The 12800-nt window shown below is 39.2% G+C and overlaps 1 protein-coding gene across 1 annotated transcript; it reads left to right on the top strand.

Annotated features, from left to right (window-relative positions):
- Positions 1–4008: 4008 nt before the first annotated feature.
- chrne (cholinergic receptor, nicotinic, epsilon) lies at positions 4009–12196 on the top strand. Its single transcript, XM_035666609.1, has 12 exons — positions 4009–4180; positions 7967–8100; positions 8302–8346; positions 8446–8555; positions 8666–8821; positions 9123–9223; positions 9295–9495; positions 9942–10056; positions 10146–10260; positions 10345–10552; positions 10991–11124; positions 11286–12196. Exons 1-12 carry the CDS (start codon positions 4111–4113, stop codon positions 11451–11453), a joined length of 1557 nt encoding a protein of 518 aa, XP_035522502.1. The 5' UTR covers positions 4009–4110; the 3' UTR covers positions 11454–12196.
- Positions 12197–12800: the final 604 nt, after the last annotated feature.

Here is a 12800-nt window from a genome sequence, read left to right as displayed (position 1 = left end):
ATTTCCGGAAACATGTTGGTTTAAATGAGAGTATAACATGAAACATATGACTCTCTAAACTTAGACAAATGTATTTCCCCACCACCACTTTATGTTTATTTTTATTACTTTGTTAAAGTCATGACAACCCAGGGTAAATTCTTTGTATTGATTTATTTTGTGGGATAAGACAATCTCCTTTTGGTGGCTAAACAGAGATACCAAATTCATGTTTGTCAATGAATAACAAAGTCTAACCAAGCTTATCCGAGCTGAGACTGCAAAAAGAAAATGTCCATTCTTGCCAATCTAATTCTAAATATTACAAAGACATTTGTAGCTTCACAGAACAAAGGGGGGAGCAAACAAAATGAATGTATATATATTAAATAATAATAATTAAGATTATAACATATCTTTTGCAAAAATTGGTTCATATTCTATTCTATTTTTTCTTTCTAAATGCTCATTATTTCAAGTCTTCATTTGATTATTGAAGTCCAAAGTCTGAGACGTGTCAGTAAAACAGGAAGACGGGTGTTCCCGAGATTATCACTATCAGGGAAAACCCAGTGATTGGTCCCTATCACTGGGTTTGCTGCCGCTGCTGTGGGGGGAGGAACAGACATTGAACGCCACACTCAAGCCAAACCACATGTGTGCTCATCAAGAGGGACTTAACAATGGTATTTTGCAGCGAGGGAGCGGGAAAGTAGTGAAAGCAGGGGCATTAATGACTTGCTGGGAGGGGCCGGTCATGGGGCTTTTAGTCTGTGCAACCAATGGATGATCCCATCTGAAAAAGGCAGCGACTGACAAGGACAGACTGAATCCCTCTCAAAACATGTGACTTTTTCAAAAGACTTAAACTGATTGACTCCCCACAGCTGGTACTCTAACTAATGTTCTGATCAAATAACATACATTTTAAAATAGATATAGTTTTTATGTTTGACATGATGCACAACAGCACAGTAGTAGTAGACTAAAGCACTTGGTATGAATTCACACAGTGTAAGTATGTTTAAGTTCAGTAGAGCAGGAAAGAGGTATTTTGTCACTGTCAAATACCACCACACTGGATTTTCCATCTGAAGAGTCAAAACATTTAACTACAGTACCAGGATTATCTTTTTAATCCAGTTTGGTAGTGTGTTAAAATCCTAGGCTTCGACAAAAGTATAACGTTTAAATTTAAAGGTCCAATATGTAACATTTAGAAAGATGTAATGGCAGAAGTAACATTCAGAGGTATGTTTTCATTAGTGTATAATATATGTATTTTGTTACCTTAGAATGAGCTGTTTTTATCTACTGACGCCGTTGGTCGCCTTCCATGGAGGCCGCCATATTTCTACAGTAGCCCAGAAAGGACATGCAAAGGCCTAGATAGGGCCTTTGCATTTCATGCCGCCACTGTAGTTTCTTCCTCAGGCTTGGAAGGGGAGAACAAAGTGAATCTGCAAATACATTGCTAGAAGCCACTAAATCCTACACACTGGCCCTTTAATATCAACAGACATCACCAGAACTGGATGATTGAATATAAAGGCAATAGTACAAACATTCAGAAGCAAAATTAAAAAAAAAAAAGAAATACGATTGTTAGTAGCCACATTTCCACCCAAAGCACCAGGAACTTTGAGTCCCAGATAGGAAAGGAAAGGTTCCTTCAGCCTGTTGTAAGTTTCCACTGCAGTCTAAAGACATGGCAAAATTAGACAACTTAGGCAGCTGTCGTTTGAAAAGTAAAGAGCTATTTTCACAAGTTTTTGTATGCAACTACACAACAAAGATGACGTCATATAACACGTTGGACAGTCATCATTGTTTGTGCCACACCGTTTCTAATTCCTGTTGGATTTTGTCCAAGGCCTGGACTTTGTTGTCAGCCCATCTGTCGTATGATTTCTTGGTAACTCCATGTGTTGAAGCACAATGAACAAAAAATGGTAGTTTTATAATAAATGCTGAAATGCAGTACTCAACCAATCAGAAACGTATTCAGTTGGATGCAGGGCCCCACACCCAAAGATCCTTGTGAGTTTTTTGATAAGTACTACCCCCCGCGCCCCCCGGAGCAGTCGATGTTGTGTGTGTTTGGGTGGGTTAAAATACTGTCGCCGGCGGAACTTAATTTAGACCCTGGTTGCTGTGGTAGGAATTCACTGAGCTCCTGTAACCCCTAGTGGCTCCTGAGCTGAGGTAAAACCTTAGTCTGCATTCTCAAATTTCAAGCATTTAACATTTAATGTAAATCCCAAACAGAGATTGACGTTATGAGAGTGGATGAGTGTTTATAGAGTCACAGCACATTTTAAGCCATTTACTTATATGTGTTGCACTGTTGTAACATGCACTGCCAATTTAAAAAATGTTGTCATTGCATTCTCAAATACAGTTCTTGGTCCAACCGCATTAACTCTACAATAGTTTGAAGCCTCTGATTCACTGGATGTGGCTATATTTATAACACTTGTTATAAAAACAGTAACACACACCTGTCTGATATTATGCACAGATAGACCTCAGTTATTTTAAAGGTCCAGTGTGTAAGATTTAGGAGGATCTATCAGCAGAAATAGAACGTAATATGCATAACCATGTTTTCATAAGTGTATAATCACCTGAAATAATTATTATTTTTGTTACCTTAGAATGAGCCTTTTATATCTAGATGCCGGAAGTCGTTTTCCATGGAGGCCTCTATGTTGAACTGCTATGTTTCTACTTCAGCCCAGAACAAACAAACCAAATACTGGCTCTAGATTGGGCTGTTTGCCATTTTTTTCGACAGCGTTTCACGGTCCACTGTAGTTACCCCTTCACAAACAGAAGAGGCTAAGTTGAGGGAGGTGCAGTCAACACTGCTAGATGCCACTAAACCTCTACACACTGGAGCTTTAAAGGTTTGCAGAAAAAATACTTTTGTTGACTCTTTTAAAATGCATATTGTTTGTCTAACCAGCAAGCTAACTGCAGCTCTGCTCCAATGAACACATCTTTGAGGGCTGGACAGGTCCAGCCCTTCTTCTGTCTCTGAAGCTTCTAATCAAGTGTGAGTCACATAATCTGCCATCTGGAGGCTCCAGTTTACCTTAAAAGAAGCTCATCTCTGTTTCCCTTAAATGTTATATTTAGAAGTACATCACATCACTCTGCAACCTCACCATTGGCACAATTCCACCAATCCAGTCTGTTGCCCTTGTCACCGCCAAGTGACACTAACTTATAATTACTCACAGCACTAATTACAATATAAATTTAGTCTCTGGGATTTCAAAATGAGTAAAACATCCTTGATAGTCTGGTTTGTACTTTGTAGCATTGATGCCACTGCTGTGGGTTAGAAGTTATTGGACTTATCTTGGATGCAGATACAAGTATCTGTCATCCATGGTTTTTATGAGTTTTATGAGCATTGTCTGCCTCAAGCCCCTCCAACCCCAACACGCTGTGGTCTGCAGACACTCTCTCACTACTGGAGTCCCTGCTGTTGAAGTGGTAAGGCTCTGCTGTATGTATTTAAACCCTGGACGCAAGAGCAGGGGGGAGAGTGGGCCTGCACACCTTGCTGCACCCACGGGGTGATGTGCTCTCTGTTCTTCTTTGCTTTGTTTGTAAAGCACACTATTCTATTTATATTGGACAAAATATATAAGATATTATAATATATGTATATATATTATATAAATAATAAATTATAGTCAGCATCACTTTTTTTTGTGATTTTCTCAGTACAAGTAAAATCAACTAAAATGATCCATAAGAATAGGAATATTACAGGGGTATTAGAAATATACTATATGGGAGATAACAGCATAATCTCTAACTATTGCCTACATTTTGTCAAATAAATACCTTAATGTGTATAACTGGCTTGACCACAGATATTTGTTGTCTAATGATCATGATGATGGTTATTGTGGGTGACCGGTGTGTGACTTGAAGTCCTGGTTTAGTGCTTCCCAGCTGCTGTGTAATCTGAGCCATGGATAGCGACAGCCGGGGTGGGCGACAGTCGGGGGGGATTTAGGGCTCTTCCTGTCTGTCTTTACTCTCTCTCTTTCTCTCTCTCAAACCTAATATTTGAATATAGTGCAGTGCAGGGCAGTGGACAGGTTTTGGGACATGATGGCAGCTCGCAGTTTTGGGATATTCTTTGGAGTTGTAACTGTTCTCGGGACTTTAATGGTTCAGGGTAAGTGGCGCAGTGACAAACTTTTGGCACATCCTCATCGACTGCCTTCTTATCTATCAAAATAATCTTCTGCCTCTCATGTGCAGGCATAAAAATCAATGAGACAACCAGCTCTAAAAAAATCTACTACATTGATAGGTATGCCAGATAAAACTTTCAATATTTTAGGCCTCCTGAAAACTTTTTAAAGAGGAATTATCAAATGTATTTAGATAATTTTAACCAATTTAAAAGCTGAAAAAATCATTTTCTTTTTGTTTAGAGAATATCTGCAAGCAAACATACTGTATGAATGCTGTATATGTCTACAGTATATAGTGTACTATTGTAATGTACATATTGCTGTAAAGTGGATAAACACACGCACACCTGTACACCAAAAAAGACAGACTTAAAAAGTAAACCATATACAAAGCATTTTGGGGTCACATACAGTGAGTGCGCTTTTACTTTTACCATTTATACTTGCTGCATGACTTAGTATTATTGTGATTATAGTCATGCAATTAATCAGATAGGCGCAAAAAGGTAAGTTAGCATCAAGTAAGGCAGAAGGTCATGTGTGCTTCGTCATAAGAGCAGCAGCACTGGAGTGTGTAAAGCTGTTCTCGTTGGGGTTCTGCAACAGGAGGCCAGAAAGGCGACAGCTGCATCTTAAGAAAAAATTAAAGTCTGGATATGATGGAACTTAAAACAAACATATGTGGTTCTGCTTAAATTATTCTGCAAATCCATTGGCCTCTCAGGAGGGAAAAGTTTGACGAGTTGTGGGTGAATGCTTCCTGAGTCTATCTGATTGGCAGAGGTCACTGTGGAGTAGTTAAAAAAATTCCATAGTGACAAGATGCCACCATGGACGAGATTCATCATTAAAATGTAGACTCTTGATATTATTGGTTTGGCATGATAATCACATTACTTGAACTTGTTTGGGAACAGTGCTGTTGAATTGGTGTCCATTTTTAAACAGGGTGTCCCAACGCTGCTCAGCCTCCCTGACAGAGCATACATTAGGATGCTGGAAATAAGACAGAGGACTGTCAAACCATACACCCAAGAGGAACAATGCAAACTCTGTCTTAGATAAGCATTTTCACATTCTTTCTGATAAACATAGTCCAAACTGACATTATTACTGTCACATGAACTCGAGTGTAAGTTGTTGTCAGCTGTTTGGTCTCTATACACTTAGAGCAACGGCTGTACTTATAATCTTACAAACATACAGTCAAACTCATTGGAGGTGTGATATTAGCTCTGCCATCTTGACCAGAACATGATGTAAATGGTAAATGGGCCTTTCTAGTCTTCCGACCACNNNNACATTCCCCCTTTCACACACATTGGAAGGAAAAGTCCATCGTCCAGAAACTAACATTCATACACATTCACACATGGATGCACGATATCGGAAGCAATTTGGGGTTCAGTATCTTGCTCGACATGTGGCACCAGGAGCCGGAGATCGAACCCACAACTTTCCGATTAGGGAACGACCTGCTCTGCCTCTGAGCCACAGCCTAACTGGGAAAAAGACTGTAGTAGACTGGAATGCAAATAACTGATAACAAGGGCTGAGATGCTGGGCTGAACTCCTGCAAGAAAAGATGTCTAGGAAGACATACCAGACGCTTTCTTCCTCTTGCTAGATCAAATTTAAATCCCTCTGCCTCTCGTGTTTAAAATGGTCACATGAATAGAAGTGTGTATTGGACAATGGGACACGGTCAACTAGGGGGAGCTTGGCTTGCTTTTACCCCAATCAAACAGTGATGTTGTAATGTTTACCTGTGTCCATGTTGTTGTTATGATGTCTGCCTTCTGGTCATCTTAATGGGTCGGTTCAGCCGAGGTGTTGACATATCCAACCCAATAGGGCAGGGGTCACCTGTAGGCTCTGCCTCTAGTTTCCCATCACCGCTCTCCTGTCTCTCTTTCTGAGCAGGATTGAGTGTCAGCTGCAGGAAGTGACCAGGTCAAAGCATAGATGCCAAACATTGACTGTACTTTGTATCCACATATAACTGATCCACGTGAGTTTGCTGACTGAACTGCATTTAGAAGTACATCACACACTGTGTAACTCACACAAGATGCTTTAAAAGTCAGTGTCTTTCTCTCTCTGTCACATAGAGCTCTATTTACTGTTTATGGTATTTACAACATTAATTTAGTTTGATTGTTGGTTTGTAAATGTATGCAACATCAGTATTGCTTTGGAAATGTGTCTTTTCAGCCATCTACCATTAAACAGCTTGTTTACCTATTAATATACTTTTTTTTATTGATGAATACAAAAAATATTGAGAGCTATGCTTTTTTGGTATTATAGAAATGTTGTAGTATTACCAAAGCAGATACAGTAAGCAGGCTGTCATAAGGTCAATATATACTTAAAGTTGCCTACCACAAATAAATAGGAGTATTACTGCCTTACAGTGATTTATATTCTCTTAGATCTATTTATACCCTCTAAGCAATTCCTATAATCTTTCTATTAGTATTTGTTTTCCTCTGAAATTTGAGGAAGTACACACTGCATTTCACTCATTGTTACATCCGTTTTCTCATCCAAGTGTCAGGTGTAATATTTAAGAATACTCAATTATTAACTATTGACAAACCCTTGGGAAGTGAGACATCTCACTGCTGTCATTACACGGCCTACTACACAGAAAGTCCCATGGGAGAATTATGATTACAGCTCAAAACTATGTGACATATTTGTGCCTGATTGGACGAGGCCGACCCGGATATGAATCGATCATGGGGGTAGACATCTTTACGGCGTTGCAGTATGTACTACTGTCACCATTTTTGCCTAATGGTGATATTGATGATTATTGTAGATGACCAGAGAGTGATTTAAAGGCCCAAGTTTAGAGTTTCCCAGTTGCTGTGTAATCTGAGCTATGGATAGTGACAGCTGGGAGGGAAGAGGCAACAGGTCGGAAATAACCCCTGCCTTCTCTCTCTTAGTCTCTCTTGAAGTTTATACTGAAATAAAGTGTAGCCAAGGAGTTCAGCATGATGACTCCTTCATACACTGGCTCATCTCACTTTCCTGTGGTTGGTGTTTCTCTCAACACGTTAAAACATACACGTCATATTTACTTTCAAATGTTAAGACATTTATTGAAATTCCACAACATTTGATCAAAGATTTCAATCAACACAAAATATATTTGGAGACTGAAAACACAATACTGTTATAATTGAGAAAGATTAACCCAAGGTAAAAATAGTTCCAAAGTGTTTTGGATAATGTGGGCTGAATTAGTCATTCACCACAAGATGTCAAGTCATCTTAAAACTCTGTTTGAACCTGTTGGGTTTTTACAGTATATTATATCTGAGGAGAGATACGTGGTGTTTTACATACTGTATTAGTGCTTTTGTGTACAAACAAAAAGAGCATCTGTGCCAGATTTTTCTTGTCATTGTCATTAGCATTAATTACCTTAGAATGAGCCATTTATATGTACAGACGCTGCCGGTTGCCTTCCATTGAGGCCGCCATGTTGAACCGCCATGTTTTTACAGTGGCCTAGATGGACAAACCAAACACTGGCTCTAGATAGGGCTTTTATCATTTTTCGCGGCCACCCTAGTTCTTCCCTTGAGCCTCAAACTAACAACAACTAAACCACTAGATGCCACTAAATCTTACATACTGAGCCTTTAAAGTAGGATTTTGTAGAACGTTTGCTGAACACAGTAGCCACAGGTGATGTACATATGCACATAAACAACTCATTCCATGTCCCATCTAATTTTTTCATGCAGTGCAGTGTAATGAGGAGACGCATCTGATCAGCAACTTGTTCAAAGGCTACAACAAGAATATTCGCCCAGTGGTTCATCCTGAAGACAAGGTGGAGGTTCAGATCAAGCTGACCCTAACTAACCTTATCTCTCTGGTGAGAGCTCACTCTTCCTTGTTGTCCTTGAGCAACAGCTCTAAAAAGCAAATACACACAATGTTTAGACAGGAACAAGTTCCACATCAACTCAACACAGAGTTTTAGAAATGAACACATTGATAGCTGTAGTAGTCTTAGCAGTGCATGATCAACACCTACAGCTCAAATATTTATAGTGCTTCTTCACTTATACCACAGAATGAAAAGGAGGAGACTCTAACGACCAATGTGTGGATTGAGATTGTGAGTCTTCCTTCCCTTCATATTTATGCTTTTGTGTTGCCCGCAGTTGTGTCTAGCTTTAATGTCAGTGGTGACCTTTCCCTTAAATGTCATCTACAGCAATGGACTGATTATCGTCTTGTGTGGAACACATCTGACTATTATGGCATTGATGTTATTCGTGTCCCATACAGCACTGTTTGGCTTCCTGACATTGTCCTTGAGAACAAGTAAGGCAGTAACAGAGTGTAATCCTGCATTTTTTCTTTGCCTGCAGTGTGTTAATGCTGTTTTTTGTCTGTCATCAACTGTTTCTGTTCTTTATCCTCAATCACTGCAGCATTGATGGCAAGTTTGATGTGGCTTACTATGCCAATGTGTTGATCAGCAACACTGGTTGGATGTACTGGCTGCCTCCTGCTATCTATCGCAGCACATGTGCCATTGAGATCACCTACTTCCCATTTGATTATCAAAACTGCACGCTAGCATTCAGGTGTGGTACAATTATATCATTTAAAAATATATGTGCTATAGATAACTGCTGATTTATTCTATTTTGTAGATGCTTTACTATTGGTTTACCCCAACCAGGCTCTGTTCAGACACCCTGGGACAGATCTTTGCACCCACTGCCCAGTACAAAGATCTGCCTCAGGGTGCCAAGGTGGAGCCTGGATGTGGTAAACCAATAGCGTAACCCATTAGAGGGCTACACACATGCTCATAGAACTGAAGTTACATTCAGGTAACTACTATTATCTGGTCTATTCTATCCTCACTGCCACAACCCCTAGATCCCAGACGTACAGTGCCAATGAAGTGGACCTCATCTTGGCTGTTAATGAAGCAGGCGATACTATTGAGTGGGTGGACATCGACCCTGAGGCTTTCACAGGTACAGTACATCCATGCTTAATACTCAAAACACACAATTCCTCTCCAGTTTATTATGTTTTTGCCCCTCAGAAAATGGCGAGTGGGCAATTGTACATCGTCCAGCCAGAAAGATGATCAACACACGGTATTCTCCAGATGACCTTGAATATCAGGAGATCACATTCAATCTGGTCATCCAAAGGAAGCCCCTCTTCTACATCATCAACATCATCCTGCCTTGCTCCCTTATCTCCTCACTGGTTGTTCTAGCTTACTTCCTACCTGCACAAGGTCTGTAAAGCCATTGGCAGGTATTATTGCATAGATTATCATTGTTTCAAATGGGATAGTATTACAGGGATGTTATAAAATACCAAGTCTACCAAATTTATTTTAGTTACTCTTATACTGGTCATAATAAAAAAGACCAAAATTCAGAAGTAACCTTTTCTAAAATGTAGCTCAGTTGAGAACACTACAAGATACAAAGTGGTAGAAAACACTGGTACCACTTTGTTTTCAGTGTGTTGTTTCACCACTATCCCTAACTAAATCCAGATGTTATTACATTATAGTACAACTACAGTATAATATAATATATATAATAAAGTATGTAAATAAAATATGCTATGTAGCATTAGAGCACAGAGAATGAACTTAAAGTATAGGCTCCCAAAAACTGGTATGATTTTTTCATTTTGTGTGGTCCTCTGTCTCCTCCCTTGTCCCCTTCACAGCTGGGGGACAAAAGTTGACTGTGTCCATCTCTGTCTTGCTGGCTCAGACTGTCTTCCTCTTTCTTATTGCTCAAAAGATCCCTGAGACATCTCTTTCTGTCCCTCTCATTGGCAAGTGAGTCAGTGTGTGTGCTGGGTTTTGTTTTGGCTTCACTCAGTTTGAGTCTCCTTTCCAACACAGATCTTCTCTAATGTCTTCCTCAGGTACCTGATCTTTGTTATGTGTGTCACTACGCTCATTGCTACAAATCAAATTGTGGTACTGAACTTCTCCCTGCGCAGTCCCAACACTCATACCATGTCTCATACAATCAAACATGTGAGTACATCCTGTGCAGTTTAGTCCAATGTCTATTTAGGAGTTATTTTATGTGAAATAAGTACTGTTATCTGCATTCTTTAGGTGTTCCTGGAAATGGTACCTCGCTTCCTAGGTATGTCCCCACTGGTGGATGACAGTGAGGTGACAACAGCGGTAAATGGAGTAAGGGAGCGGCGGCGCAGCTCCTTTGGCCTCATGCAGAGAGCAGAGGAATATGTACTGAAACAACCTCGCAGTGAAATGATGTTTGACAAACAGAGAGAGAGGCATGGTCTCACGCAATCGATTGGTAAGTAGTATGTTTATTTTTAAAAGTAGGACCCAGGTCTGAAAACTGCCATTCAGCCCCAAATTGTTTTTTAAACACATAAACGTTGCTCGCACATTGCAGCTCAAATACTTGCCTAGATAGTACAAGTCATTAGCATTCTACTACAAGGTGAGTTTCATTGGAATGTATTGTGGCTTAATTTGATCATTGTGTATTAAATTGAATTGTTGTGTTAGTGCCCAATTAATTTTTTGCATAAAAATCATGGTACATGATTGTTTCTATCACATGTATTCCTATCTGTTATATTGGCCACTCATGTGTGCGTACAGGTGTATTGTATGTCATTCAACACAACATATTATTTTGCCTCATCAACATCAGGGATGCCTGTGTCTGCCTCAGATAATGCTGTGGCCTACTGCTTACTAACTGTTAGTGTCTCCTTCCCCCTAGTGGATAATATAGATGTCAGCAGCACAGCCAACCTGTATAAGAGTCTGGCCCAAGCTGCACCTGAGATCAAGCAATGCGTGGATGCCTGCAACTTCATTGCTGAGAGTACAAGACAACAGAATAGCATTGGATCTGTGAGTGTTACTTTAAACTTTATCTGTCTAGCCAACAGTTTTCAATGCAATTTCAATGTTTTGGGTGTCTATTTATTACATATTTTTCTATATATTTTAATTTTTTTTAGGCAAACTGATCTTAGTTCTGTTATCTCATTTGACTTTATCCCCAAATAAAGGAAATTGAAAGCTGGGTACTGATTGGGAAGATGATTGACAAAGTGTGTTTCTGGGCTGCCATCCTCCTCTTCATCTTCGGCACAGTGGGGATCTTCTTAACAGGACACTTCAACCGGGCACCTGAATTTCCATTTCCTGGGCAGACCAAAAAATATATTCCTAGTTAAAACAAAGCAAAAAAACCAAAAACTTTTCTCTGATGGGTCAGATGGGTCACTGTGCCTCATGCTGTCTATAAGGCTGAGCGCTCTTGCTCATTGAGTCCCAGGTTCAGATTCAGGATCAAGTTAGCAGGGCTTTAATAACAGAGATTTAACAACAGATCTGTCTGTGTTCATATTCACAGCTCTGACTTCTCTTTGTGAACACTTGCACACAGGCAGCTGAGGGGTTTCCTTCAAACTAGCATCTCAGTTCTCCATCTTAGTGTAAGTTCTTCAGATGTATACTTTAAATGGGTGCATTTGGATCCTTTATCATCCTCATCATCATCCTTAAAAATACCAAGTATAATTATTACTTGTCTATTTTGTGGTATAAAAACAGTCCAATTCACCACCATGCTGAGAAAGTTATTTCTGCTGTAAAATCAAATCAAAACTGCTATGGTTGTTAGCTAGTTTTAAACTGATTTTATCTACATGTGGTGTGCGAACGTTGCCACTCGTTCAATACATAACTTCATAACATATCTGCTAAAGTCTGGTTAAGTTCCCTCTGCATGTACAATGTCTTATGTGAAGAACCTGTGCATGTAACTTAAGCCAGCCAACTCTGAATCAAAGCCTTATTCTTCTTACTATGACCTATTTATTAGAAAGTATTGTTAGAGGTAGATGATTCAGGAGGATATTGTCTTGATTCATTGTGCCATGTTTTTTAAATAAATATTTTATTTTGTGCATCGTGACTGGTTTAATCAATTTATTTACAAGTGTGAGTCTTTCATACATCTGAGTGGACCTTAAGCATCTCAAAAATGTTCCAGAGGAGACTAAATGATCAGATAACTGTAATAAGCATTCAAAGGTGTTTATCCCTCTACTTATAAACGTAACTACGATCTGCTGAAAATGTAGTTATGATGCAAAACTGCAAGAATTCAACCTTATAAAAATGTAAATCTGTTTAATAATCTAAAAGTCTAACTTTTCAAGTTCATGTTCATTCTCAATATGTCTAGTTGTGGTACATCAGTGGGCCTTGTGCTCTATGAAGTATGTTCAGGTGAAAAATAAAGGCATACGGGCATTGAATAAAGTTATGTATTTTTTTAATGTATGTGTCAAATAGATGCTTAATAAATGTATTCCATTCTCAGTGCAATAAAACATAAGGTTAATTATCTTAAGTTACTTAGAATCTTTATTTATTCATAAACTCAGTGATGAGTACTGCTATAAATTATTTTTAAATCCCTAGTTAGACTTTTGGTGTTGTGTTGTGGTGGCTGAACACCTCCATTTGGTGTGAAAATGCACTACACCAAAGCAGACACACATTCATTGGTACGT

This window comes from Morone saxatilis, unplaced genomic scaffold (assembly GCF_004916995.1).
Source record: "Morone saxatilis isolate NCDOM2014 unplaced genomic scaffold, NCSU_SB_2.0 Contig20, whole genome shotgun sequence".
In the NCBI taxonomy this organism is placed as follows: Eukaryota; Metazoa; Chordata; class Actinopteri; family Moronidae; genus Morone; species Morone saxatilis.
This window is presented reverse-complemented; position numbering and strand designations above follow the sequence as displayed.

Coding starts and splice junctions, on each gene's coding strand:
- chrne (XM_035666609.1), top strand. CDS start 4,111: ATGATGGCAGCTCGCAGTTTTGGGATATTCTTTGGAGTTGTAACTGTT. Junction 8,556..8,665: donor GACATTGTCCTTGAGAACAA/GTAAGGCAGTAA, acceptor CAATCACTGCAG/CATTGATGGCAAGTTTGATG. Junction 9,496..9,941: donor TTACTTCCTACCTGCACAAG/GTCTGTAAAGCC, acceptor TCCCCTTCACAG/CTGGGGGACAAAAGTTGACT.